Source organism: Gambusia affinis, linkage group LG05 (genome assembly GCF_019740435.1).
Source record: "Gambusia affinis linkage group LG05, SWU_Gaff_1.0, whole genome shotgun sequence".
NCBI lineage: Eukaryota > Metazoa > Chordata > Actinopteri > Cyprinodontiformes > Poeciliidae > Gambusia > Gambusia affinis.
The window spans coordinates 6,524,688-6,550,868 of record NC_057872.1 but is presented as its reverse complement, the minus strand read 5'-3'; the positions used below and the strand labels follow the sequence as shown (position 1 = coordinate 6,550,868).

The 26,181-nt window shown below is 42.2% G+C and overlaps 2 protein-coding genes across 3 annotated transcripts in view; both read right to left on the bottom strand.

The window, feature by feature from the left end:
• rspo2 (R-spondin 2) overlaps positions 1-2,103 on the bottom strand; it is a 72,333-nt gene extending 70,230 nt beyond the window's left edge. For both annotated transcript variants that reach the window (XM_044118196.1, XM_044118195.1), the window contains exon 1: positions 935-2,103. In XM_044118196.1, coding sequence (XP_043974131.1) covers positions 935-1,034 — 100 coding nt within the window. In that variant the 5' untranslated portion in view covers positions 1,035-2,103. The remainder of the gene's footprint in view (positions 1-934) is intronic.
• A 5,352-nt stretch (positions 2,104-7,455) lies between these two features.
• eif3ea (eukaryotic translation initiation factor 3, subunit E, a) overlaps positions 7,456-26,181 on the bottom strand; it is a 31,303-nt gene continuing 12,577 nt past the window's right edge. Inside the window, exons 7-13 of the mRNA XM_044118194.1 lie at positions 25,825-25,949; positions 22,727-22,853; positions 22,117-22,218; positions 17,000-17,109; positions 9,740-9,842; positions 9,282-9,416; positions 7,456-7,523 (exon numbers count right to left, since the gene is read on the bottom strand). Coding sequence (XP_043974129.1) covers positions 7,488-7,523; positions 9,282-9,416; positions 9,740-9,842; positions 17,000-17,109; positions 22,117-22,218; positions 22,727-22,853; positions 25,825-25,949 — 738 coding nt within the window. The 3' untranslated portion in view covers positions 7,456-7,487. The remainder of the gene's footprint in view (positions 7,524-9,281; positions 9,417-9,739; positions 9,843-16,999; positions 17,110-22,116; positions 22,219-22,726; positions 22,854-25,824; positions 25,950-26,181) is intronic.

Below are 26,181 nucleotides of genomic sequence, written 5' to 3'. Positions count from 1 at the left end.
CGGGGTGAGTGAGGTAGAAGGAAAAGGGAGAGGAAGGTTGGTGAGAGGGGGGGTTACTTTTCCCTAATCCGACTGTCTCCTCATTCATTCACACCAAAAGGCTGGTGTTTACAGAGGGGCTGATCCCCCCGGCTCGACTCCAGCGCCTCCGCTGAGCGATTGTTATGCAGGTTTCCGACCAACTGTTCAAAGTGGTTATGAGATCAATTAAAACCAGCTTAGGGGAAGGAGAGCGGGAGGCTGGCTGGATGGATGGGTGAATGGATGGATGGATGGAGAGATGTGCGGTTCAGAAGTCTTGGATTTGGGATCCTGTAGGCACCCCAGTTTATCTCGGACGTGCCCGATCAGCAGCATATTTAACTACGGGAACAAGCAAATGCACGATGATGAAAAATGAAATGGAGGAAACTGGAGGGGATGGGGGGCGGGGGTGGGTTGTGTTTTTGAAGTGATAAATCGTTTCAGAGAGCGCGTCATCCTGCGCGTATTTTACGCACCAATAATTGGTCCTAATATAAAGTGTTTGAGAGACAAAAATATTTCACAAATGTCCTCCCCTCCTTCTCTCTCTCTGTCTCTTTCTCTTTTCCACGTTTAACGAAATTCTGAAAGTATGCTGTTTTCCCGGAAGAGAGAATTTCTGGAGAGTTCTGGATCGGCTGCTCTCACCTCACATATTGGAGGTTTCTCTCTCTTATTTAATTTAATTTATTATTATTATTATTATTATTATTATTATTATTATTATTATTATTATTATTATTATTATTTGTCTCCTGCTCACTTTACGCACACCGTACCTCTAAATTAGGCTGGCTACGAAAGAGAATATTAACACGTTCAGTCATCTAAGGCACAATAACAGTCTGTTAAAGTGTCACGTCTCCCGGATGCAGATCTGAAAACACACGAGGTTTGAACTCTGGGTTACCTCTCTTGTTTCTCCTCCAGCGGTGCGACGGCGCCTGACAGTTGCTGTACTCCATACAGTTCAAGACGATCAGGGCAAATGAGAAGAGTCGAAACTGCATCTGGACGGTCGGTCTGGTTTGCTCGGACTCCAATAAAAAGAAAAAAAAAGGAGAGAAAAGGAGCAGAAAAAGAAGAAGAAAAAGCGCACCAGTCGCGGCTTAAGAGAACTTCTCTGACTTTGCTGTTTTTGGGTTTTTTTTGTTTGTTTGTTTTTTGTTTGGTCCAATTTCTCCAGTTTCTTTTTTCTTTTCTTTTTTATTAGCGGATCCGTAAAAATGTGTCAAACGTCAGAGACGCGACATGGCAACACGTCTTCGGCTGGAAGCATTTTTTTTTAAGCACGCTGACGATTCTTAAGTTAATAATGATAAAAAAAAAAAAAAAAGAAGTATTCGTGCTGGAGAAAGAAAGGGGAGGGGGGGAGGAAACAAAGGTGTGATAAGAGAGTAACGAAATCAACACCTTCTTGTGATCGTGGAAGATGAAAGCGGAGATTCTTCTGTGTGTTAATGTCCAGATTCTGCCCCCCCTAAAAACTGAACACGAAACGGTGCGCAACAGCAGCCAGAATCACCGCCACTTCACTTCTCAAGAAAAAGAAAAAGATGAAGCGTAATTCCGCTTCTAGGTTCCGTCTGAGTGCAAGTGCGGCTGAGCAACACGCAGCATCCCTCTCTCTGACTGTGAGGAACTCGCGTCTGGAGAGTGGAGGTCCGAGAAGGAGGGATGAAGAAAAAGGAGGTGAATTGGGAGGGAGGGCTGGTCCTTCTCTCTCTCTCTCTCTCTCTTTCTTTTTTTTTTCCTCCAGCTCTCTCTTTGGGTCTTGCGCTCGCTTTAACCTGAGTTTCCCGGCCGGTTTGGGTCTGCCCTGCTCGCGGCGTGCCCGTCTTCGCTTTGAAAGAAAAAAGAAAACGAAAAAAAGAAAGAAAAGAAAAGAAAAGAAAAGAAAAGAATGTCTTGGGAGTTGGAGACGGCGGTGAGTGTGCGTCGTGCGCCCTGATGTGTGGCTGAATGGTCCTGATGCTCTCCGCCGGTTTTCCTCATATAGCCAAGCCGTTGCGTCGCTGTCACGTGCGGAAATTTCCAGCTTCCAGCTTCTTATTTAAAATGTTGAGGAGGGTATCTTGTTCATCAGCTCCTCCGCTAACCCCCCAAAACCACCCACCCACTCACCCAACCATCCATCCACCCATCCATACAGCCAGCCACACTTGCCCGGTTCGAGGTTGCCTCAGGGTCCTAGTGAGCGTGAAAAGTTGGAAGACGTTAGGGGGGGGGTGGTTCCTATGCTATTCTTGTTTTTCACTGGCTGCTAATTTTATGACTTTTCAAACCCATGCAGAGGTGATCCAAGAATTTGTAGGGCCCAAATCAGAATGGGATTTCCGGGGAGCCCATTTTGTCAAATAAAAATTTTTATTTATTCTTTTTTTTTATTATTTTGTAATTTGTTGCTGTGATTTGCAATAAGAAAGAAAAAAAAAGAAAAGAAAAAGAAAACAGAAAGTAGTAATCAAATCCTAAGAGGATCGAACTATTTAAACATAAAATCACATTCCTATCCAGTGCAATATGATGTCTTCACGAGCGATTAGAAAAATCTGAAATTAGCCTATAAGTGCAGCAGGTCTGATTAGATGCTAGCTTTTTAGCGCTCTTTTCTACAAATTCTCTGATATAACATTGTTTTTCTTCTAATAAAATGAACAACTTCACTCCAAAACAGCAAAACCATTACTTTAAGGACATCACCCACCAATTGTTACACCAACTGATAATGCATCTCCTACATTAGCGTATTGCATTATGCTAACGTAAAACGCTTTTGGTTGTCTTGTACTGGACCTTTTCAGGAACAAGCCGCAACTTTCTGCTTCAGGACATTTCAAGCTGCGCATATAAGTCAATGCATGAATTTACTCCTAACCTACTGTAAGCACTGTGGTCTGACTTGTGTAAGCGACATCTATTATCAGGGGCCACAAGAGTCAGTTAGCTCAAGTGGATATGATCTGGTCAAATTACACTTAAGATTTCTAACTTTTTTATGAGCACTCATTTCATACTTATCTATAAAACAACAACGAACTGAAATGTCTTTTTCACTTACAATCAAATTGTCACTCAACTTATCAGCATTAACTTTTGTACATCTGGAGGCAGATTTTACATGAACTGCAGCTCCGGCTTAGAGAAATGACTCTTCTATATCAGTGAATTTTCAATTCATATTGAAATACGTCGCTCATTCTCTGATAAAGTAACGGTGAAATTTGACTTTTCATTTCTGAAGTCATTGTGTGCTCACTACACAAACAGGGTCACAAATCTGTTTTGGGTGGGATCAGAGATTAAAATTCTTTGGAAAAAAAGAAAACAAATCAGGACAGTTAAATATCTTTCCTTATCCGCGTTAAGATGTTTTTAAGAACATTTTGACGCATCTCCTCACACTTCTTCTGTTATATAAGATTTATTTAATTCTCATTTGTTTAATAATAATTTTAAAAATCATTTTTCATTTAAAAATGGGCCCCCGAAACCCCATTCCGATTATGGCCCTACAAATTCTTGGATTGCCTCTGCATTGCTTTGAGTTTCCTCTATGTCATTAATTCATCAAGTTGAATGATATAACACGGAGAGAGAGGGAGAAAAAAGAGCTATTCTCTGCCTTTCGTGGAGCAAATATGTCTTGAAACCATAAGGCAACCGGACCCAGCAGACTGTTTATCTAAGCAGCAAAAACACATTTAAAAGAAAATCATTGATTTACAAAGACACAAAGGTGCAGCTGCACTAAATATTCCAACAAATTTAAAGATACGAATGTGGTCATCCTCTCCTTCACCTTATCAGAAAGACACTCCAACCCTGGAGGCATATGAGGGAAAACAAACAAACAAACAAACTAAACTCCAAATAAAACCGCGTTGTGACTAATTGACGCTGCAGAGGTTGTTAACAAGTGGACATTTGTGGCAATGTTCTCAACTTCATCCCTCTTGGAACGAGAGCAAACCACTGCTCTACTCCTTTCAGCCACTAGGTGTGGCACTTAATCTTTTATTTATTTGAGGAAATTATTTTTATGCGAAAGCGACGTCGTCCAAGTGAGAGACTCTGCCAGTGCGTGGGCAAGAAAAGAACGTTCTCAACACAGAAGACACGGAGACACGACGAAAGGCCCCCTAGCTTTCATTTGCAGGGTGTTTTTGTTTTTTTGTTTTTTTCAGTTTAAACGGCAAAAACCAGAGAAGAAGAAGGAGGAAAATAAAATCCTCTGGTTGTAAAATCTACTCTGAGGGGAAGATCTTTGTTTAAAAAATAAAAAAAGGAGTTTCGGAAACCTTTGGTGACCTTTGTGCCGGCTTTTGTTTATTTGTCTGTCCAGAGAGCAGTGACAGACACCGCGGTCAGCGCGGCTGTTGCAGCCGCAGGCTGCGCTGCTGGTTTGGATTGTTCTCTACAACAACATGCGAGGGTGCACGGTTAAGGTGAATGTGATAATTTAGGCCCTCTGGCACGTTCATTCTCATGATGTGTCACGGAGAAACGGGGCCGGTAACCCAGTCATTCTGCCCTCTCGCCCCCCTCCAACCTCATCGCTTGTTGCAGTGCACACAAGTGGAGGTGACGTCAGCATTTGGCTGGTCTGGCCCGGCGCCCTCGGTGCCATAACAGCAATGAAGGGAGAGCGGCGCGTGCACTCGACTCACCGGGGATCCGGGCTGGACGGCTTTCTTTCATTGTGGGTTTTGTCATAGTTTTCTTGAAGAAGAAGGGGGGAAAAAAACAAACAAACAAAAAAAATAAAAAAACTGTTGGCATCGTAAGAGTCAGAATCTCTGAAATGTCAACGATTCAGAAATAACCCAACATGACATTTTAAAATAAAGATAAACCATTGCGGTCCATATATGTACGAAGATAATCACAATGGAGACCAGGGTTCAGCTAGAAAGCTGATGTTTATCTGCTGGTGAAGGTCATTTGATAGAAGTCTAAAAAAAAAAAAAAAAAAAAAACAGATGGAATGAAGGAAAGAGAAATTCTACCAAAACAAAAAAACAAAAAAAAAAAAACAAGAAAACTGCCAACTTATTAGTGAGGCATTTCAAGAATATAATTGATACTTTTTAACAGCCCAGTCTCTGGGGTGTCGCTAGGGCTGAACAATAATTCGCTATCGATATCGAGATAGACATGATCAATATCAACACATAATATGTCTGACAGATTATTTAATAATATCACTGAACTCCGAGCTACAACAGCACAGCATTCTGGGGGATGTAGGCAGAGAGTAAATCAGCGCTCAACCTCACAAAGATAGTGTGGCATCAGTTGGTTCACTTCCTCTTTGGTTCCCTAGCAACAAAACCTGTTGAGTAAAAATTTTGTTGGTCATTATACCCCGATGAGACAGATAGTAGCATGAAATGCTGGCCATAAGTGTCAAATTATTATGGCTCGTCGTTCCTGATTAATATGCTGACACACCAGCAAAGCATTGTGGGATTTGGGATATTAACCGTGTACCAGCGGGCTAGCTCATCTGGTACTATCTCAGGAGACCAAATTTCACTAATGTGCCTGAGTTTAAGATAGTCTTTATTTTAAAGTGTTTCTTGTAAATTGGTGTGGAAATATTTTGGGATTAATCCTAACAAATTTGAGTTGAGGTGTCCAAAACGCCGCCGAGTTATTTCAATTCAAGAATGATACAAAGTTAGGGTGAGGTTTTCACTGTCAAATCAAGATCTTTGAATTTTGTGTAAAATGTTTATTTTACTACAGTTTATTTTGCTTCATTTACCTTTTGAAAATTGACCGTCCTTAGGAGTTAAAAGTCTTGAGTAAGGATCATTTCTGTAATTAAAATGTTTGTATTGTTCTGATTTAATATTCAAACTGTCTAATTAACAGAAATAAAGACTTCCAAACATCCACCTGTGTGTAATTAATCTATATAACGTCTTCCACTTAGTGATAAAACTCCTGAAATAAATCAGCTTTTCAATAATACTCTTAATTTATTCGAAGTGGTCTGGACACTTTGGTACGGTGCGTCCACTGATCAGAAAAAGATCCGATTTTTAGAGTTTCCGTCCAGATTGTCATCGGTCGGGGTCGACCAATCCGCCAATTATGATCCGGCGATGTCTCGTTACGTCTCTCGGTTTTTATTATCGCAGCAGCAGCAGCAGCTAACGCTCTGCAGATGACAGCTCCTCCATGCAGAAGTTAAGAACAGGATTTACAGTTTGAAGAAAAGCTTTCCCAATATTCCATTTCCATTATTATCCAAAAACCATCCATTTGTGCGTGTGAAACCATCCGATTTAATATTGTAACCGTCTGATTAAACGGGTTACAATAAAAGGAATTCCGAGAAAAATCAAATGTAAAAATTATTATCTTATGTTTCAGATTGAATAAACTAGCTAAAATAAATATAGCAAGTTTTTTTTTTTTTTTTTGGTGGTGGGGGGAGAGAAAAATGGTAGAAGGAGCAGGTATTATTCTTTAGTCCACAGTGCAGTTATGTTTATCAATCCGGCGAGTCTGTGACGCATTATGGTCCAAAATAAAAGGAGCAAAGCACCAATTATTGGTCTGTCCTCCGTCTCCTCTGGACGGAACAAAGTTATACATCTGTTAAGGAATCCGTTCGTGGGTGAAGCACGCAGACACACGCACACGCACACGCCCACACACACACACACACACACACAGGTGATGCAAGACACGCTACCCTCTGCTGACATTTGATTTAACCCTAAACAACAGGTGTATTTGACATAAAAAATCCTTGTTTAGTTGTTAAATTACACATAAGGAGAAAATTAAAGCCATAAGTAGGAGTAACAAGCTGTTTGCAAGCAAGTGCAATAAAGTAGGAAGGAGTAAAGGGGTGGAGGGGGGGAGCAGCAAGAGAACTGAGTTATGAGAAGGTTAAAAGCAGAGGGAAAGAGCAGCGGGGGTGGGACAGGACATTAAAACGATGGTGTCCGTCTGGCTAATGGTGCTTTATGGCTCCCTGGCGTCCTCAGATGGACAGGTTGACTGGCAGAGTGTGTGACCGTGGCCAGCCGTACACGGCCTCGGTTTGCACCCCCACCAGCGAAGAAGCGGTGCCGCTAAAAACACCATAAAACCCCACAGACTAAACAGCCGTTCATCATCGCTGTGCACTCATGAGGCGCATCGCACGCGCCCGACCGACCCGCTCGGTGTGCACATTAAAACTTCATCAAGTATTACTGATACAAAAAGCATAAAAAAAATAAATAAGTAAAGGCAGACCGACCACTTCAACCTCAGTGGCTGCTCGCGGAGTCCAGAAATAAGGCAATCACGAAGTGAAAACGGTTTCACTGGTCACTTTTATTGAGCTGGTGATGACTCGAACCGAGAGCATAAAAAAGTACAGCGATTTTGGTTGTTGTTTTTTTAAATTTCATTTTCCTTTTTTTGATAGATGAGTGTGATCCATCGTCACCAGGTAGTTAAAATCCGCCTTCCTGGCCGGCCCAGTTTGGTGTCTGGGGAGAAAAAAAGAAAGAAGAAAAAAACAACAACATGAAATTAGACTTTTTTTTTTTTTTTTTTTTGCAGGTAACTGGGGTTGATCAAAACCAAACGTTTTGGTGCTGAATGTGGGGAAATGAGAAAAAGCAAAATACATGTGCAGGCAGTTAAAAATGCTTGTCGGGAAATGTCAGCGTGTGTGTGTGTGTGTTCTGCTGGTGAGTGCTGGGTGGCTGACAGCGACCCGAAGCAGTCGGCCCAGATGGCAGGCAGTAAATGTTCCCTAAATGTAAGTGATTTGTAGAGTCGAGGACAGCAGGATGGAGTGGTGCTCTGCAAGTTGTTTGCAGCCTCTTTCGTCTAATTAGAAAAATTCCTAATGAGGCGGGCCGGTTTTTAACTAGACCGTTTTTGTGGCTCCGCTCCAGCTGCGGATGTTCAAACAATAGACAGGAGAGTAAGCAAGGAGCTTTCAGCGGTAACATAACTGTCGGGTAAAAGACGGAACCAGTCTGGTCCATTTAATGGAGGTCAAACTGACTGGCAAAGGTTTTTGTTACAAAAAGCAGCCGAGAAAGTCACATTAACTCTGGAGGAGCTGCAGGAATCCAGGGCTCATGGGAGAGATTTTGGTTAACTTTGGTTACAGTGGTTGTCAAGTTGAAAGTACTATAAGAGCAACAGATTTTTTTTGTTTTTTCTAAAAAGGGGCAGTATTGTGTATTTTCCAGCCACATGGTTAAGAAGCTCTTACTCTTTCTGAAATGCCGCCATCAGGAAATCATCACAACATGGCTCCTCTATCAACCCTTTTATGATTTTAAAACAGAGTTAATAGAGAAGTAGCTCATATAATGAGTTCAGCAGATGTGCTGCTGGTGTTTGCTAATTGCTGCTGGCTAGTCTGAATGAGCCGAATGGGGGAGTCGCGGAGGGAGAGCTGCTCTGTGAGTTTGAAGCACGGAGCTTGGAAACTGCAATTCTGAGGAGGAGTTGCACCTCGAAGGCGGAGCTAGGTCCACCCAGGCGTCTTGCACAGCTGAATGGTTGCCATGGGAGATTAAAGAATTTCTCAATTATACATGAAGGAACCAAGATAACACTCCAGACATATTTTTTGTGAGGGAACAACATTGTAACATGAGGTTAAGCTTTACAAAAAACCTAGTTTAAAGAATTCTGCCCTTTTAAAATGCAAAAAATGTGCAAATGGCACATAATTATTGTACAATTGGTGGTTGAAGCGACTTAAATCTACAGGAAGTGTTATAGGAAGCAAAGCATGACCATTATTCTGAAATGCAGAGAATCCAGAGTATTTGCAAGCTGGTACGCATAAAAAGAGTGTCAAAATCAATCAGACTTAAAAGGGATTTACAGACCCTACGCCAGGTATCTGCAGAGGGTCTTAAGAGCTGGGAACGCCGCACTTTGAGTAACGTTCACCAAACGCCGGCGAGAGTGTCCTCCTTATTTACGTTGCCGAGCTGAGTCACGCCGCTCGGGCCTCGTTTTATGGCCGCTTGGACTCTACTTTGTCATTAAGCCTCTGAAGAGACATGGAAGGATAAAAGCTCTTATAAGCCTACTCCGTCTAAGGAGAGCTTTGTGTTGACGCTCGTTTCATCGACATTCTTTCGCCGTGTTCCTACGAGGCACTTTGAAGGTTCACGCTGACCTTGGAGCTGACCGGTTGATGGGAGTTATGGGAGCCCTGCAGCGACGGGCTGGAAGGGAGTGCTTTGTGCGGTGTTGGTGTGAGCATTACTCACCTCGTTTCTGTTGCTGGCGGCCTGCTTCTTCTCAATGTTCATAACCAACATTTGGCTGCGGAACGAGAGGCTCTTGGTTTTCTCAATCACCTGCTGGTAAGGCGATATGGCGTTGTTCCCCATGACAACATGACCCTGACACACAAAATAATAAGAAAAAAAGAAAAAAGATTGGCCCAAATTACACAACGCACTGAAAAACAATTCAAACACAGAGTTTTTAGTGTTCGTTTCCACTGTACGCACGTCTACAGGACTGCTGGAGTTTGTTCCGATAATAACAGAGAGCCTTTGTGATGTGTATACCGCGATATCGTAAAAAAGGCTTTGAGCACAGATGTTTTCTATATAACCTCACAAGGGCACATCATTCAAAGTTTAAAAAAAAAAATATATAAAAAATCCAGAAAGCGAATGTATTAAGCATGGAAGCCAAACAGAAGGACAGGAAGTCTCACCAGTTTGGAGTCGATCTTGGCGTCCAGCCTGGCGTTGCGGATGAGGTTGACGATCCATCTCTCGGCCTCCTCGGGAGACATGTTCAGCTTGTCGGCCAGCATGCTGTTAAAGAAACGGACAGGGAGGTGAGGAGCTCCAACTTAATCTGAGCAACAACAAAATAAAAGTCAAATGGATCGGAATCTCGTGGACTGCAGAGTTTAGATTTACGCCCTGAAAGTCGGGTCGGGTCGGTCTTGGGCTTCTGTGAAACGTTTAACAGGCTTAGAATTCATCCAGCACAGAGACAGTCAAATGAGAATGCGCAACATAAAAGTTGAGTCAACCGAATTATTAAAGTCTAAATATAGGAGTAGCTGGCGTAACCTGTTGAGGAAAGACAAAAAAATAAATAAAAAAAAGGTGCAGATGTTCAGTAGACCGCCCTGTTCCGTTCCTATCAATCACATCCCAGACAATTTGGTCTTGACTCATCCTGCAGTTACAAGCGACTAAATGAAGCTCGAAGACATGAAACAAAAGCTATAAACAGCAGACTGCGTACTCAAATTAAGGTCTAAAAGCAAAAGCAGTGAAATCTTAATGAAAATGGTATGTAGGTAATTAAAGTCAATTAGTCGGGTTGGGTCGAACTCAGACACAATCCCTATGGGGTTGGGTCAGCTCGGGTTGGTTTCTTAAGTCCTATCTAAACTCCTCTCTACCAGAGAACTCCAATGTATCATGTGATACTGTTGTTCAAAGATTGAACAATAACACTCGTTCTATCAGATCTTTATTCTTGTCCCAAAGGGTAATTAGTTTTACAGCAACAATGAGTGTATGACCTCACATATGCACACGATGTGGTGAAGATGCACAGAACGTGGTTTTCTGGCCCTTCATTGATCTTTACAAAGCCTGACATACCAATTCTGGCCAATACAGAATTTTTTTGTCTGAAAAAGCTGTGATGTTGCCAACAGTGGGGTGACGATTGATAACTACGCATATGCAGAGGTGGACAGATCTGTCATAAATCTGTCTCTCACCTATTTTGATCAGCGTAGCGTCAGATTTGACCTTTCACCTACTTTAACTGCATCCAAATGTGTGACGTATTTTAGATCTTGTCAAAAAAAAAAGTATTTTTCACAGCACTGAGGGTCAAAATCTCCAATATATCAATGCTTTTAAGACTTTGAATGGTTGTTACGTTTGAAGGTTTTAAATGCCTGTCACTACATGCTATAGGAACAATGGTATTTAGCTCCTGCTGAAATGCATAAAGGGTTAATTTAATGTATGTATTGTGTCAAAGCTACAGTATAAATGTACATTTTATTCAACAGAAAACCAGTCAGTCAATGTTTTGACTGACTGGACCAATGTTTTGGTTTTTGCAACACTGCTGAGATTTTTTTTTAATCTGTCACTTCTAACTGAACTCCATAAGTAACTGGCTGTCTGACGTTGCTTAACTTTATTTTAAGTATGCATCCAACTGGCCGATTGGTTCCTCTTACCTGTCCACTCCCACTTCATCACAGAAAGTTGCTCAATTATTTGTTTAGTGGCCGCTTTGGTGCTGAAACTTGAAGACTTTGGTTGGTTCTGAAAATCTAAACTTCACACCTCTTCTGTTTCAGATTAACAGAAACATTAAAATTAGGCTGCAACACTCCTTTCTCCAGGCTCCAGAGAGAACTATAAACACTTGTATATTAGCATATTAGTAATTTGCACAAGCAGAGCTCCTTTTTATTATTGTTCTGTTTTCTAAGCTGCCTTGATCTCCGTCTATAATGGAGTAAATCTTGGTGTGAATACATAAAATTTCTGATTTGGTTGATTACCAACTCCCGCAGATTTTTCTCATAAACTAAGTAGAAGTCTAATGATCTAATTAGAATAATATATCTTAATAAAGAGAAATATACAAGTATTCAGAGTGCACCAACGGCAGTTTTCCGGCCGATTACCAATCTTTAAAAAGCCCGAACTGCTGATTCCAAATTTGGACGACAATTTTTTTTGTCTGAAAAAGTTGCGACAAAGTACAGCGACAAAGTTGGCGACTATTGTTAACCGGCCAGATGCACATGTGACCCAGTGGGCGGGTCAGTCAGTCAGTTCTCTTTTATGGCAGAGCAAAATGGGACAGTGGCTGATTTTGCAGGTAAATAAGATCAACTTCTTGTGTAAGCATCAAACGATCCAAAATCCATCAAAATTAAAGAAAACAAAGCCGATTTACTGGGGAACCCCTAAATTAATACAGTTCAACTGGGCATAGTGTAACTATTTTTCTGTCTTGGGGTTACTATAATAAAAACATGCATTTGGGTCCGGCTGCTTTATTGTGAAAGGACAAAGCTTAATAACTGTTCTTAACGATTAGTGAAACAAATCTATCATCTTCAGCAGGATTACAGTGTGCATTAAAAAATGGTAAAACATGTAAAAGACAACCAAAGCTTCAAACCAACTTTAAAGCAGCCTCCAAGAACCTTCAGAAAAAGTCCAAGCAGATCCCAGAAACAACAACAAGTATCTTAAAGCAGACAATTTCAGAGTAATGAAAAACACATGAAATTGAAGATATAATGACACCGTTTTTCTTGTTGGTAATGAAGAGGCATATTTTAGAAATTCAAAGACATGAACGGCAAACAATCACTTTAGCTGAATTGTAGAAAATGTGTGACAGGACCAAAAATCTTTCAGTTAACGTAACAACATGCATGATCGATGTTGTGCGTTTAGCGCTAAATAAATAGCGACTGCTCCAATCTGTTTTGCTCCAGGCGACGTTTCTAACACAAAGCACACCCAGAGAACCTATAATGGCCCAATACTAATGGGAGCGTGATTTACAGACTTGCAGGAATTACTCCATTAATGGTGCTGGGACTGGCCCGCGTGTTGCCTTCGGTTGCTTCAGTACCTGAGTCCGCGTCAAAACGCGCTCCGTTCGGCTTGCGCGGTGACTCACCGTTCCGACCTGCGGCCGTCGCGGAGGAAGAAAGCCGGGTTGGACGGCGGTTTGCTCTTTCAAACATCTCCGCGTAGATGTGTCACAGAGACAGGAGGAGCGGGGAGCTGGCCCGCTTTGATCTGAAGCTTTCCCCCACTGCAGCTGGCCTCCCTTGTGGCTTTCTTAATAACTAGAACCCCTTGATACCCTCATCTAGACCCCCTCTTCCACATTTCCTGCCCTCATCGTTTGACCCTCCCCACCGCTTCTACCGCATTTCATATAAGGGGCCCAATAAATATCCTCTACCACTTTCAGCACAGCTGAGAATATGACGACCTCCTGTAAATAGCTTGAGAAAAAACCCCTCCAAAAAACACAAACACCCAACCTGTAAAGCCATAATGTACAATGAGTTGAATTTTTCTCTGTATAATAAGGGTTACGAAGGCCAATATATAAAAACAATTTACTCCGCTAATTATTCACTTCCTGGTCCATAAATCACACTCGGTGAGACTTGATCGGCGTTGGCTGAAAACTACCGAGACCCGGGCGCTTCTCACGCCACCGCCGTTACAGATTTTATTCATGACATTCTTGTAGTGGGAAGTAATCTTATTTGGGAATTGGAATTTACAATATGACCGGTCTTACCTCAAGGCCACTTTCAGGCCCATGAATGTTGCTAAAATGGTGGCAAAAACCACATGAAAACAGGGAAGGGAAATGATGTCAGTCTGTGGACGGGGCGTAAACAACAAATAAGAGGCATTACCTCAGCATAATGAGGAAAATACGATCTGGTTTCCCCCCCCGAGTGACCGGGCCTCAACACGTCTGCTGCGGCGAAGCGTCCCCGAGAAGGGCAGGTAATGAGCTGAAGGAGTGGCACGTGTGTGTGTGTGTGTGAGTGAGAGAGAACGGGGTCATGACCAGGACGGAAAAGGACACAGAAACGGATGGATGTGTCACTCGCACCGCACAAACACGAACGCTCGGTCTGCCAAACAGAACAGCTGATTACAATTCAGCTCGTCAGACACGGGGACAATGAGTCATGACGGCTAAATTACACCTATGGATCATCATTGGGAATATGATCTGAATCTGGAATCATTTTTTTTCCATAGATACAGAGTTAGACATGGATAGACAGACAGACAAGATAGATAGAGACAGGTAGAGTGATAGAGATACATAGTGCCATAGATGCAGAATGACAAATATGCAGAGCAACAGATCAATTGATAGTTGATTAATTGTGTTAAAATCTGTGATGAGTTAAAATCTATGTAATTAATCTAAATAAAATTCTGTCCCCATCCATCTTATATCTGTATCTGTCTTGTATATAAGAGGACACAGGGACATCTATCTATCTATACAGATAGACATATATATATATATATATATATATAAAACTACATCTTTCTATCTTATTTCTCCAGAATAAAGTAACCTGAGGAGGATGTGAATGAACCCTGACATTTCTTCCAGTTCTGCAGTGATTAAATGATTGCAGCAGAGTCGTGGTGTGGCTGTTTTGCTTGATAATTTAAGTAACTGGGGGCACATGTCAGTCAAGTCCAGGTCAGACGTGCTGATCAAAACAAACATGGTTTGGTTTCCTCACTGGGGACTTCAAGCTAAGCTCTAACCCTTGTCAACGAGCTCTGTGCAGCATAACGCAGGACCACCAACCCCTGCCTGCCCCCCCAAAAAAAAGGGCCACAGGCTGAGCACCGGATCAGTCTAGGCTTCTCTAATCTAATTTATAAAAATCAAGAATGGCAATGTTTTCCTCCCCGGAAGCACATTTGTACATCAGATCAGAGGTTCTTCACTTTTTGTCTCAGTTAGCAACCCCACTTAAGCAGGGGGAAAAAAATCGTAAGTTTTCAAAGAAAGAGAAGAAACAAGGATTGGGTGGGATCTCCAGAACCGACGCTATCGACATCCTTTGGCCGATGAGTCGAGTCGAAAGCCTCCGTGGCTGGTTTTATTTTACGTAACCATGATCTTGTTCCCTGGGGTGCAGAGATCAATTTCACTTCGACCCCTCATGCTCTCTGGCTCCTGAGCCTTCCACTTCAGGCTGGGTGGGACTCCTGTGGCTCTTAATACCCCCTCACACTTGAGGAGAGGGGTCAAGATTGGGGTCTAACTCTGTTAGAGAGGATGGGTGGTGGTGGTGATGGTGGCGGGGGGATCCTTCACCAAAGTGGCTCCCTCCTCAACATAACTGCTCCAAAAACACATGCATTGTTAAACAGCAACACATGATAGGTGGGGTTGGGACAAAATTATTATTTTTTTGTTTAGTTTTTTTGGGGGGGATGAAGGGGAAACAAAAAAAACCCCAACAAAAAAACAAAATGATTGTGTGGTCTTTTAATGACTCAATTGTGAGGTGGAAAAGATCTCCGGGTTTCCGTCCAAAACAGCCAAAAGAAAAAAAAAGAAAATCCTTCAAACTACAAGTGAGCTGTTGTGTACAAATAGTAGATGGAGTGGGGAAGCCTCCCCACCCCTACCCCCCTCTCACCCCCAAATAATCACATCTCAAGCTTTTCTTCAAAATCTCACAAGACAAGTGAGCACTCTGAGGTCGAGAGAGAGTCTTGCCACTCAAACGTTCATGGGAAGACGACGGAAATAAAGCAGGAAAACAAGGCTAAATTGAAAACATACACCTTGGACAGCGAAAAGTCTAGACACAATATATTTTATCTGACTGAAGAATGCTTCACATAAGCCTTTATTGCATAAAACAACTTCATCGTGCCAATGTCTGGTGTAGTTGGGGTTTTTGGGGGGGGAATGAGGGAGGGAGTCCAAGCTGTGGGCACAGTATCTGTGAAACCATCATAGCCAACAGCTGTAAAAACCGCCTCATTAAGTGGGGAGTGTGGGGGGCAACAAATTCATTAAAATCAACGCTTGGATGCAGCGGGAAGAGAACTAATGACTTGGCCAATCCCACCGTCTGTCAGAAAATAAGTAGTCCCCCCCCGCCCCCGTCTCATCGTCATAACACCCGGCAAGTAAACACGGAACTCCCTCCAACAACCCCTAATTTGTGTTTCCCGCGTCGAAAACTTCAACAAGAGGAGAGCCGAGGACGCCGAAGCGAATCGCTGTTTGACTTCCTCTTCCAGCGTTACCACTAACCTTTGTGGGCCTTAACAAGAAAATGGATCCAATTGCAGTAAGTCTGCCAAAAAAGAACCAGGGCTCCTAATCAATTCCAGACGATCTGCAACTGGAGATTTAGACGGGCCCCGATCATGTTCCACGGTTCAACCTTGACAGCAGACCTCCGAGGCTCGACGCGGCAGTCGATGGCATCATCTTTATGTGGGGCGATGGGTGTGGGGAAGTAATCAACTCCCCTCTTTGTTTTGTTTGTTTGCGCGGCGTGTACAAAAACGCAGACCCTTCCTTTGAAATCTTTAGCGTTAATTACATGTCTGGGAGGCCCGTTCCTAAGAAACGCAGTCAATTCAACCATCCAAGGAGCAGGATTAAACCCAACATAACTACAGGACAACCGTGCGATACGAGACTGAATTCCCTTATATAGATTAGGACTCGTTTCTAAGACGGGTGAATGCCGTCTTTATCCCAAGTCAGCTTCCAGATCCAATGTAAGGTGGCAGCCAAATCCTATAATCTCTCCTAATTGCAGACAATTAAAAACAATCTTTTTTTACTTTTCTCTCCACTAATGCTATAATTAGCAATTACTACATTTCTTGGTTTTGGGGAAGCATCCGAGGTCAACTGTATTTCATTGCAACTAAACCCCCGTTTCAAAATTGCGGAGACCGTAGACGAGAAGAACCCCCGTTTAACCTCCATTTACACCAACAAACAAGAGCTAGAAATGTTTCCGGGCACTGAAGCAGCTGGGAACGTCTGGAGCCGTCTAAGCCTTGACTCTTTCCGGGGGTAGGGGGGTAAAAAACAACAACGGTCTGAGTTTGCCATTGGACAGGTGGTCTTCAAAGTCAAGCCAGCTGAGAAACCTGATGAGACCTGGAAGCAGTTAAACCACAACAGCTTTAATCCCAGAGACGTGTGGGGTCAGAATGGTTGAGTGTGTGTTGGGGGTGGGGGCAATAAACACTTGTCTGCAGGAAAAATATGACAAATCACAACGCAGACCACCTCAAACGTCTAATTACCACAAAACGGTGTCGCTTTTTTTTTTTTTTTCTTCTTAGAAATGTCTGCATGAAACTGCTGCTTGAAGCAAGACTGCAATGTTGTTTATCGGGGGTACTGTGGTGGGACCAACCTGATGCTAATGCACTGGTGGATTCTGCAGAATGTCTCAAAGATGAAGAGTCGGGCGTTTTCGATGAAGTCCTCCAGGCATGCCACCAGGAAGAAGTCGTTCACGAGAACCTGCGGGGCAGAAAGTAAAATGTAGATGGAAAATGTTCCGCGGGGACGTCAACACTTGAAAGCCGAATGTTTCCTCTAATGGACAGAAATCCTAATTTCTGGTAGGCCTGTCGCAATAAACAATAGATCTCCTAGTTGCATGATATATTGGGACAATAATTTCCATTTGCATGTCTTACTGTTTTTTCTCGCTTTCTACCAAAGTCTGGATGGCAAAAGTTTTCAGTCTGGTGCTTTGGTCTCGACAAGCTCTTTTTACAAAAGAACATTTCGTTTACAGAGGCTTCATAATTAATTTCATTTGTTTTGATTTTATTTTGTTTATTAATTTGGGATATTTACAATGTCTTCCAGTTCCTGTGTTAAATGTTTATTAGAACTTAAAGTTTATTGATCTTTGGCAAAGTGTTCTTGCATTATTATACCATTATTATATTATTTGAAAAAGGTCTCAAGACAAGAATATTACTCTTTATCGCAATAACTACTGGGACAATTTATTGTCCAGCAAAATTTGTTATTGTGACAGGCCTGACCTCAGAAAGCGTACCCAGCTCTGTTAAAATCCACGTTTTACGATGCAGTAAAAATGAGCAATTTAATAAAAAAATTTAATTAAATTTTAAAAAATGGCTAAATATATACATTTTTATAATTCAAAACTATGTTAAAGGAAAAAATACATATAAAAAACACAAGTGTGCACACTTAACACTTGGTTGAAGCACCTTTTCAATTAGTTTCAGGATTTGGTTTTGACTTCTCATGTGACGTAACACTTCCAGAAACATTCTAGCTGACAGCCATTTTGGTAGGTATCTGTAGTTAACCATCATGACAGTTGCTATGGAGTTGCTAGGTCAAAAATAAACAAGCCATGTTCTCTGTCTGATATGGATCGATCCTGATAGCAGCGATTTTGTTAATGTGTTTTTCTCCTGCACATTGGTCAAGAGTGTCAATATACTGTTTTTTGGTCTTGAAGTCTTGAGACTAAAATCTGTTCATCTGTGTTTTGCAGGAAAATATGATATTACTTCGAGTTCAGACTTGTGGGAACTACGCATAGGCAACAGCAGGGTGGGTTAACCGCACACAAATGCTGATGTGACCTGGTAGCCGGTTCTGTCACTCAGCCCTCTCTATTGGCAGAGCGAAAAGTGTCGACCAATCACTGGTCTCCCAAAATTAAGGAAATTGGGGCCAATTTATTGGGGTAACTCTACTAATAATGGTGTGACATCAGAGACGAAATGTTCATTAAAACAAACAAACAAAAAAAAAAACATTGTCATCTGAGCAGAGACAAGGATTTTCCTCCAGTGTATTATAAACCTGGCGGGCCACCACGCTTAGCTTTCCACCCCACAAGGCTAAGCATCATTTCTTTAATTGAAATAAGGTTTTTATACACCACTAACGTTGGCAAAATAGACAAATGAAGCTAGGTCTGTAGCTGGTGCACTGAAATGGGCACGAGAGGGTGCGCAGCAGTTGTTCTTCCCTGTACCTGCCTGTTGGTATTATTTCCAAATTATGATGCCTACTTACAGATCTCTGCTCCTACCACAGCAGGTTTTCTGGGGGAAACTTTGCTGGACATATGTCAAGAGTGTCTGTTGTTCAAAGCTTACCAACCAGACGGCAATCACCATCTAAAACCTGCAGGGCCTCCTAAATGTACCGCACACAGACCACTCTTCACTGAATCCATTACTTGTGCTTAGATGAGGTAAGAAATACAGTCTAGCTTGAACTTGTTAACTTTCTTTTCTTTTTTTTTTTTTGCATGAGACCAATTCAAGTGCTTCATTCTACTGTAACTGTTCATGACAAAGATATGGCCCCAGAGGTACAACTGTGTGAAATTTCTCAGTGCCTGTTGCATTCCAACTCTCCACAGAGAGCCATTTTGCAGCACAGACTTCCCAACTTTTACAACGTTATTTAAGAATTACTGTGTCTTTGTTTTCTTAAGCCTAAAAAGCTGTTATCTAACCCAGGGTTCTGGTCGAATGAATCCAAACTGCACGGTGCTATCGGCCGACGCATTCTTCAGCTACATCAATGCTTATCTACGGTTGATAAACTTTGAACAGCTAAGTACCCTAATTATTGTCATCTGGGGTTTCAGACCACAAAGCTCAAACAAATTGTGAAATGGGTTGAAGAGCCCCTTTGTGCGCAAACTGCGGGCTTCGCTGTACGTCGCTCTACGCTTTTCGTTCTTGGATATGAAGGCAACTCACATCTGACAGTGATTCGAGATGCGGGCAGAGCGGGTATGGATCTGAAAGAAAACCTGCGAGGCCTAAACAGGATCGTTTAACGCAGGCTAATTTCCTCATTTAAAAGCACTTTTATAGCGTTCAGCAAACTTAAAGCGGGACAGCTGAAAAACAATATCGGCATCTGGCTGTTAGGGGAACTTACTGTACAAACAGAGATGCTCTCGATGGCTCTAAATTGATGCACTGTTAGGAAAACTCAAGCGAGTGGAGTATCCATTCACCCCAATTGCCACCGTCTGTGAAACATCCCTTCTCCCTTTGAAGTAACCTGTTTATTCTTGAGAAGCCTGCATGTGTATTTCTACAGTTACTGCAGTGTGTTTTAGACTGCTTTGTCCAGTTTTTCCTTTTGCTTTATTCCATGTCTCATAAAATAAGGCACCAAATCAAACTATAAAACTATAATAATCAAACTGGCATGATCAAAGGTCAGTAAATAGTAAGTGAAATTTATTAATGGACGGACAGACAAATAGATGTTTCAAATCAAAGCATTTACGTCACATCCCACATCTTAGTTTTGAATCTCATGTATGATAAGTGATATTATGATGTCTTTAAATAAGGTTACTGTGAGAATCTTTGGAGGAGCTTTGGAGGATTGTTTCATTCAGGAGCTTCACTAGCTAAAGGGATAAATATAAAGCCTCAGATTGAACTGCTCCTACTTAAGCTGTAAATCACATCAGTCTAAAAGGCAAAATATAACGACGCGGAGAAACAATCATTAAACTGTACAAACGAGATATTAAATTACAACACCGGTTACGATTTTGGTCTATCCATGTAGCCAGCACGTGTAGTTATCTCCCGCTGGACATAAAGTATCAATATACCAAACCGCCAAATGACTGTTAAAAAAGTGGAGATCAAACGTTTCCAATTTGCATGAATCTTTGGAGCTGCGGAGGCAGAATGGATGTGTCATCTTTTATGAAATTCAGTTTTCATTTGACGATTAAACATGGTTAAAGTTTATGTTTCGCACTGTGTGTTTTTGATCCCGCAGTCGGGAGTCGGCTGAGACGCTTTCTCTTTCAAGCCGAGCCAGAAAAGCTTTCATCCAGCAAGTTCAAGCCCATTTTCTCCTTTCTAGTGCAAAGTGTAATAATAAAGAAGAAGCTGATGTTGGTTCACCAGCAGGAACCATAAGTCAGAGATGAGCTGGTGAGAAGAAGGAGGGGACTCATGCACCAATGTTTCCAAACAAACAGCAATTATTGTCAATCTGCTGTTAGCATAATGCTAATAGCATGTGTGAAAGAACATTGCTGTGCAACACGGCCTCCTTCACTGGTTTGGGTATGGAAGAAAACAGAGAAAATAAAGAGAGACTCGTGTTTGGAGCGTTGTAGTGTGAAACAGCAGAACGCGTTACAGACATGTAGCTTCATTTTAAAAGTAGGGCAAAGTTTGAAAAGAGAGAACCTTAAGGTCTGTTAAACGACCAGAAATAATATTCAATTGACTTAAAAAAAAAAAACCCAGCTGAAATTAGAAATCTGCACTCTCAAAAAATACTTTACGGCAGAAAAACGTGAAATATATTTTGCTTTGAATGCCAGCTTGAATTCCAAACAATGTCATCTGAGCTGTTCTTTACACCCTGCAGATGTCAAATCTCAAAGTTCTCCGGGGTAAGTTTTTTTTTTTTTAAATGGGTCTGCAACCGTGGTGCTGTAATCCTGTTATATTTGCACTAAAGTCCACCAGCTCAAAAACCTGATGTTGCATCAAAGACGGAATGATTTGCTTCCTTAAATTGTTGCATATGTTTCATATTATCATTAGCTTTACAGATAAGAGCTGCTCAGCCATCAGTTAAGTCATGCTTGTTTTTTGTTTTGTTTTGTTTTAAGTGATGCATATGGATTTGGAACCAGCTACAAATTTGCAACACGTGGTGGGAGGAGCGGCTCAGACCCTTTGGGAACTAAAATACTTCTGCGTCTGGTTTGAATGTAAAACCAACCATTATAAATGTTTAGTGCAGTTTTTTAGAGCATTTTAGCTTAAAGAGCAAACTTTTTAAGACATTATTTCAGACAAAGTTCCAGTTTTTTGTGGGATTTTTTTTTTACATAGATAAAATAAATGACAAAATTTAAAGCATGAAATGTTTGAGCTCTAAAACTCCTTGCATGTTCACCTTAACGCTGTTCTTTGAGTGTTTAGTTCTGCAGTCAACATCCAAACCCTTTCGCTGTGTACTACCAACTCTATTTCCAGGTTCTGTAGTTACATCCAGCTTTTATGAAGCAAGAGTTGAAACTCCCTAAATAGCAGTGCAATGACAGATCTCCCCCCCTAAAACAAGTGTCTGCACGCCTCTGCGGAGACTTTTGCTTATAAAGCTTTTACTGTTAACAACCGGCCTGATGGGTCAATTACAGGCCGTAGTAAAATCCGACTCTGAAGCCTGAGTCATCCAGCATCCAGAGAGGCTTCTATACGAGGCGGTGAGATACGGCGCACAGGCTCTTACTGTTCAGTAATGACCCTGCATTGAATGGGGCTGGGGGGTCAGACGGGGTCACATGACTGTTAGCCGTGTTTACTGCGACGGTCTGTGAGAAGGTTCAAGGGGCGACCAACAAACTGAGACTTCCGAAGAGGGTAGAGAGAGACAGAGACAGAGGGCGAGTGCTGCTGGTGCTTCAGTAGTGAGCAGCTAAAACGAATGATGCCGGTTACACTGTGGAGGCGGTTTACTTACAGACTCGCACTCCCTTAGTTTCTTCTGGGCGCTGTCGAAGTCGAAGTTCACGTAGAGGCACTCCACAAACTCGGTAATTGGGTCTTTGTAGGTGTACGACTCCTAAAGAAAAATGTAATTAATTAATGGAGACCTGTTGGTGTGTTTATTGTTTTTACATGTTTCGACAAATTCATCTTGAATCTCTCAAGAAGCAACTTTGACAAAGACAACATTAGGCTTCATCTGAGCCGAATGTCCAGTAAACGCCCCAAAAAGGAAGCGTTGGTTTGACTATTTTTCTCAACCTAACAACTGTAACGACTAATAAATCCTCCCTGATTTCCTTAATTTTTGAAGATCGCCAATCAGCCGATACTTACATGAAAAAGAAACCGATCTTATCTGTTCCAAACTTTGCAACTTTATCTATATTTAGCAAGTTTTCAGCCAAAAAAAAAAAAAAAAGAAAGAAAGAAAATTGGTATTGACCAGATTTGGCCGGCTCAAACATTTTAAAGATCGACAATCGGCCAGAAAACTGCAATCTGTGCACCCCTATTGACCGCTTTTGTATTTTAAAATAAGTTGAATTAGACAAAATAGCGTCTCTGTGTAACCAAGCTCTTACCTGCTGTATGACTTTCACCAAATCCTTCAGAACCTGCCGGCGCTTCCGGACATCCTTGTTGGTAATGACCGCCGTGGTCAGGTAACGCAGGATGTGGGGGCACATAGTCTGGATCGCATTGAGGTATCTGGGGAGGGAGGGGGGTTTCAAGTAATCACTTATTAGAGCAATGTAAGCAAAGACATGATCTTTACAGAGAGACACATAATATAACGCTCTGGCTGCCTCTTGGGCCTTTGGCATTTTGACTTATGAAAAAGCGAAACAGATAAATGTCCCGACAGGACCTGCGTTTCTGCACATGGGCTCCGGCTTTAAGCTGTCTCTTTCATTAGAGTCCTGAGAGCGAAGAGGAGGAGGAAAGGGGAGGAAGAGGAAACCCTGGCAAGAAGATATAGATCAGTGAGCACAGACGTGCCCAGTAGCTGAAACTCAATCCATTAGGGACTGTTGCTCCAACCACAGGTCAACTTGCTAAGGGCTGAACACAAGGTACACAATGTTGTTACAGGCTGATTCTAATCCCGCGCCTGCTCTGGAGTCATGGTGCTGTTGGCCAAAAAGCAAAAAAAAAAAAAAAAAAAAAAACAAGAACTAAACACACACATTCCTTGGTTCTCCCGGTCCAAACTGTCATAAACTCACATCACCTGTATCGTCAAAGCCGGTCTCTAACAGGGTGACTTTGAACTTAAACCTCAGCGACCACATCAATTTAGAAGAGAGGAAGCTGAGTGGGTCTCCCTGTAGCAGCGGCTGGAGAAAACACATGGCGCTCAGAAAGCGGTACTGACAACAGTTTAATTAGGCGAATCAATGAAAGGGACAGGGGACCTGTGGCAGCTGTGATGCCAGCAGCGGGTTCCTCTGCGAAGCCTTTCATTGGCCGGGTTTTTGGGAGGGCTCCCTCCTCCTCTCTGGAGCCAACCACAACGCTTCATGCTGTGGCCTTGATTAACTTACACCTACTCACTCCAGAGGGGGCCCCCCCACTCCCAATAACAACAATTATTGCAAGAGTCTAAAAATGAGAGAGTCTACACAATTTTTATGTCCAAATTACAGGTTGTTTTTCTAGCTCTCTTGGTCCTTTTCAGGCCATTTCTGAAGTGCTGATTATAAGACATATCCATGGTCGTTTGGATTCATAATCTGGGAGTCAGATGAGGGGTAGAGTGGTGCGTCGCTGTGAAGGAGACACCCTGCAGTAGACCCTTCAGTTCAGACCCATTCATTTCTGACAGAATTTGAGGTGCCTGTTCTCCCCCAACCAAGCGACCGGCAAAATTTGCGCACGTGAAATTTTAACCTGGTACACATAGACGCGACGCGTGAGCTTGCAAAGCCATAAGAAAACTGTCCATTTGTCACTGTTGTTGCTACAGAGTCTGTGCGTTGGGTTTCAACTCAAGAGGCGATGGCTGTGTCCGGTAGCTGTCGTTTGTGGAGCCCAATAATCCTCAATGTAGACGTCTTCCTGTCTATCTTCTTGCATTAAAAGTGTCAATGTTGCATCATTCTAAAAATAATGCCAGTTTTAATGCAACGTTGCATTAAAACTGGCATTAAAAGTTCATTAAAAGTGTCAACTTTGCATTAAAAATGTCAACATTTGCCAAATTACGCTTCATGACGCGTAAAGTCGTAAAGATTCATGAAGACTCCTTCATGTTCATGACAGGTGTTGTTTATGACACTGTCATGTCAGTCTTATGCACACACCTTCAAATAAAGTGTCACTTTATATTCATCTTACTTGTAGATATTTTTTGCACAGTTTTAGCTTAATGACTCCTCAGAATATGCTGCTCTGAAAGTCTGTATCCTCCAGTTAACGATTAATCGCTGGCTACATTAGTTGGTGATTATTTCAGTGATCACGATAAACCACACTAGTCATTTTAGCCCTACTTTTTTATTTCTGGAGTTTTATTAGGTCAAACTGCAACAATGTTTTGGTGAAATGCGGCCCACATGCAGAAGTCACTGGATATATTTCATATTTGCCCATTCAGCACCTGGATAATAATAATGCTTCACTGCACATCTTTCTTTCTCCAGCAGCCCCACGGCGTCTGTCAGTAGCGGATAAACAAGGCTTTGGACAAACATCTGCTGACTGCAGGGGTAAGGGAGGTCAGATGTGAAGCTGAACCCAGCCGCTGGTCACCGACTGCAGCCAACGGAAGTGCTGGTCAAGGGATGGGAAACAAGAGCCCAGCCAAGCCTCAGCGGGGAAAACATGGGGTTTCTACACTGTGAAAACGCAAGGCACACAAAACTACCTCAGTTTGTCCAAAACAGATGGCTGGGTGAGCGTTTCATGAGTAATTATTGGGCAGGCCTCCTTAATCATCCGCAATAAAATTAAAAACTGAGCAAAAAATTCAGGGAACCAGACATTCGAGCGTGCTGTGTTGTGGTCTTCGGTCATACAGTCTGCGCAGCCCAATCATCTGTACAATTATACAAGCCTGCAATCAGATCGGACGGGGGTGGTGGCGGCAGTGGTGGGGGCTGAGTGAAAAGGGGCCGGGGGGCGTTGGGGGGCGAAGACATCAAAATAGGCGGTGTGCAAATTTTAACACGCTGTGTAAAGTTTCCGATCTGCGATACACATGGCCCGCTTCTCCACTTGGAGAGTAAACAGACCACACGGAAAATACACACACTTCTGAAACCACTTTAAAAATACCAGCAGGGTTCATGAAGGAGACCGGCACCCAGAAAATGTGTTATTAAAGCAAATAGTTAACTCCACATTAAAACAAACAAAAAAACAACAACAGAAGAGCTGTTCTTTTTAATACCTCGCAGTTTGAAACATCTAAACCACGTGCGACTTCGTTCAAATCCCGGCGATGCGAGGCATTCGTAAAATGTGTTTGTTTTTTTGACAGCAGGACAGCTTTTTTTTGTAAACAGAGGTGATTCTTAGCGACCACATCCACTTTCGGTGGAATTTAAAAAAAAGGGCCAATCGAATTCAAGTTTCCATTGCACAATGGAAATGCATTTAGACTCAAAAGTTTTCCATTGTTGGGGGGCTTAAATGTGACTGAACAAATAAACTTAGCTGGAAAAGGAATTGTACTTACTGTGGTTGGTAAAGAAACAGGTCAATGATGTTGTCTCTGCCCTTGGGGTGGTTGAAGAAGACGAAGAGCGACCAGTGAATGAGCCATGTCCGCTGCTGGAGAGACTGGAGAGGCGAGCTCACCGACTGAACAAGACCAGACCAGAAAAATGTCACAAAAACATACGCAAAAAGAAAAAGCTGATAAACACAAACATGCAGGGTATAAAACTCTTTCTCCAGTGAGGTGCAAGGAAAACGAAATCTTGTGTGCTTGCCCTCTAAATGGCAATTAAACACCAACAACGCCTTTATACAGGGATCCAAGTTCTTAAGTACTCAGATGAGAGCCGGTGGTAAGAAATAAAATGCCACAGCA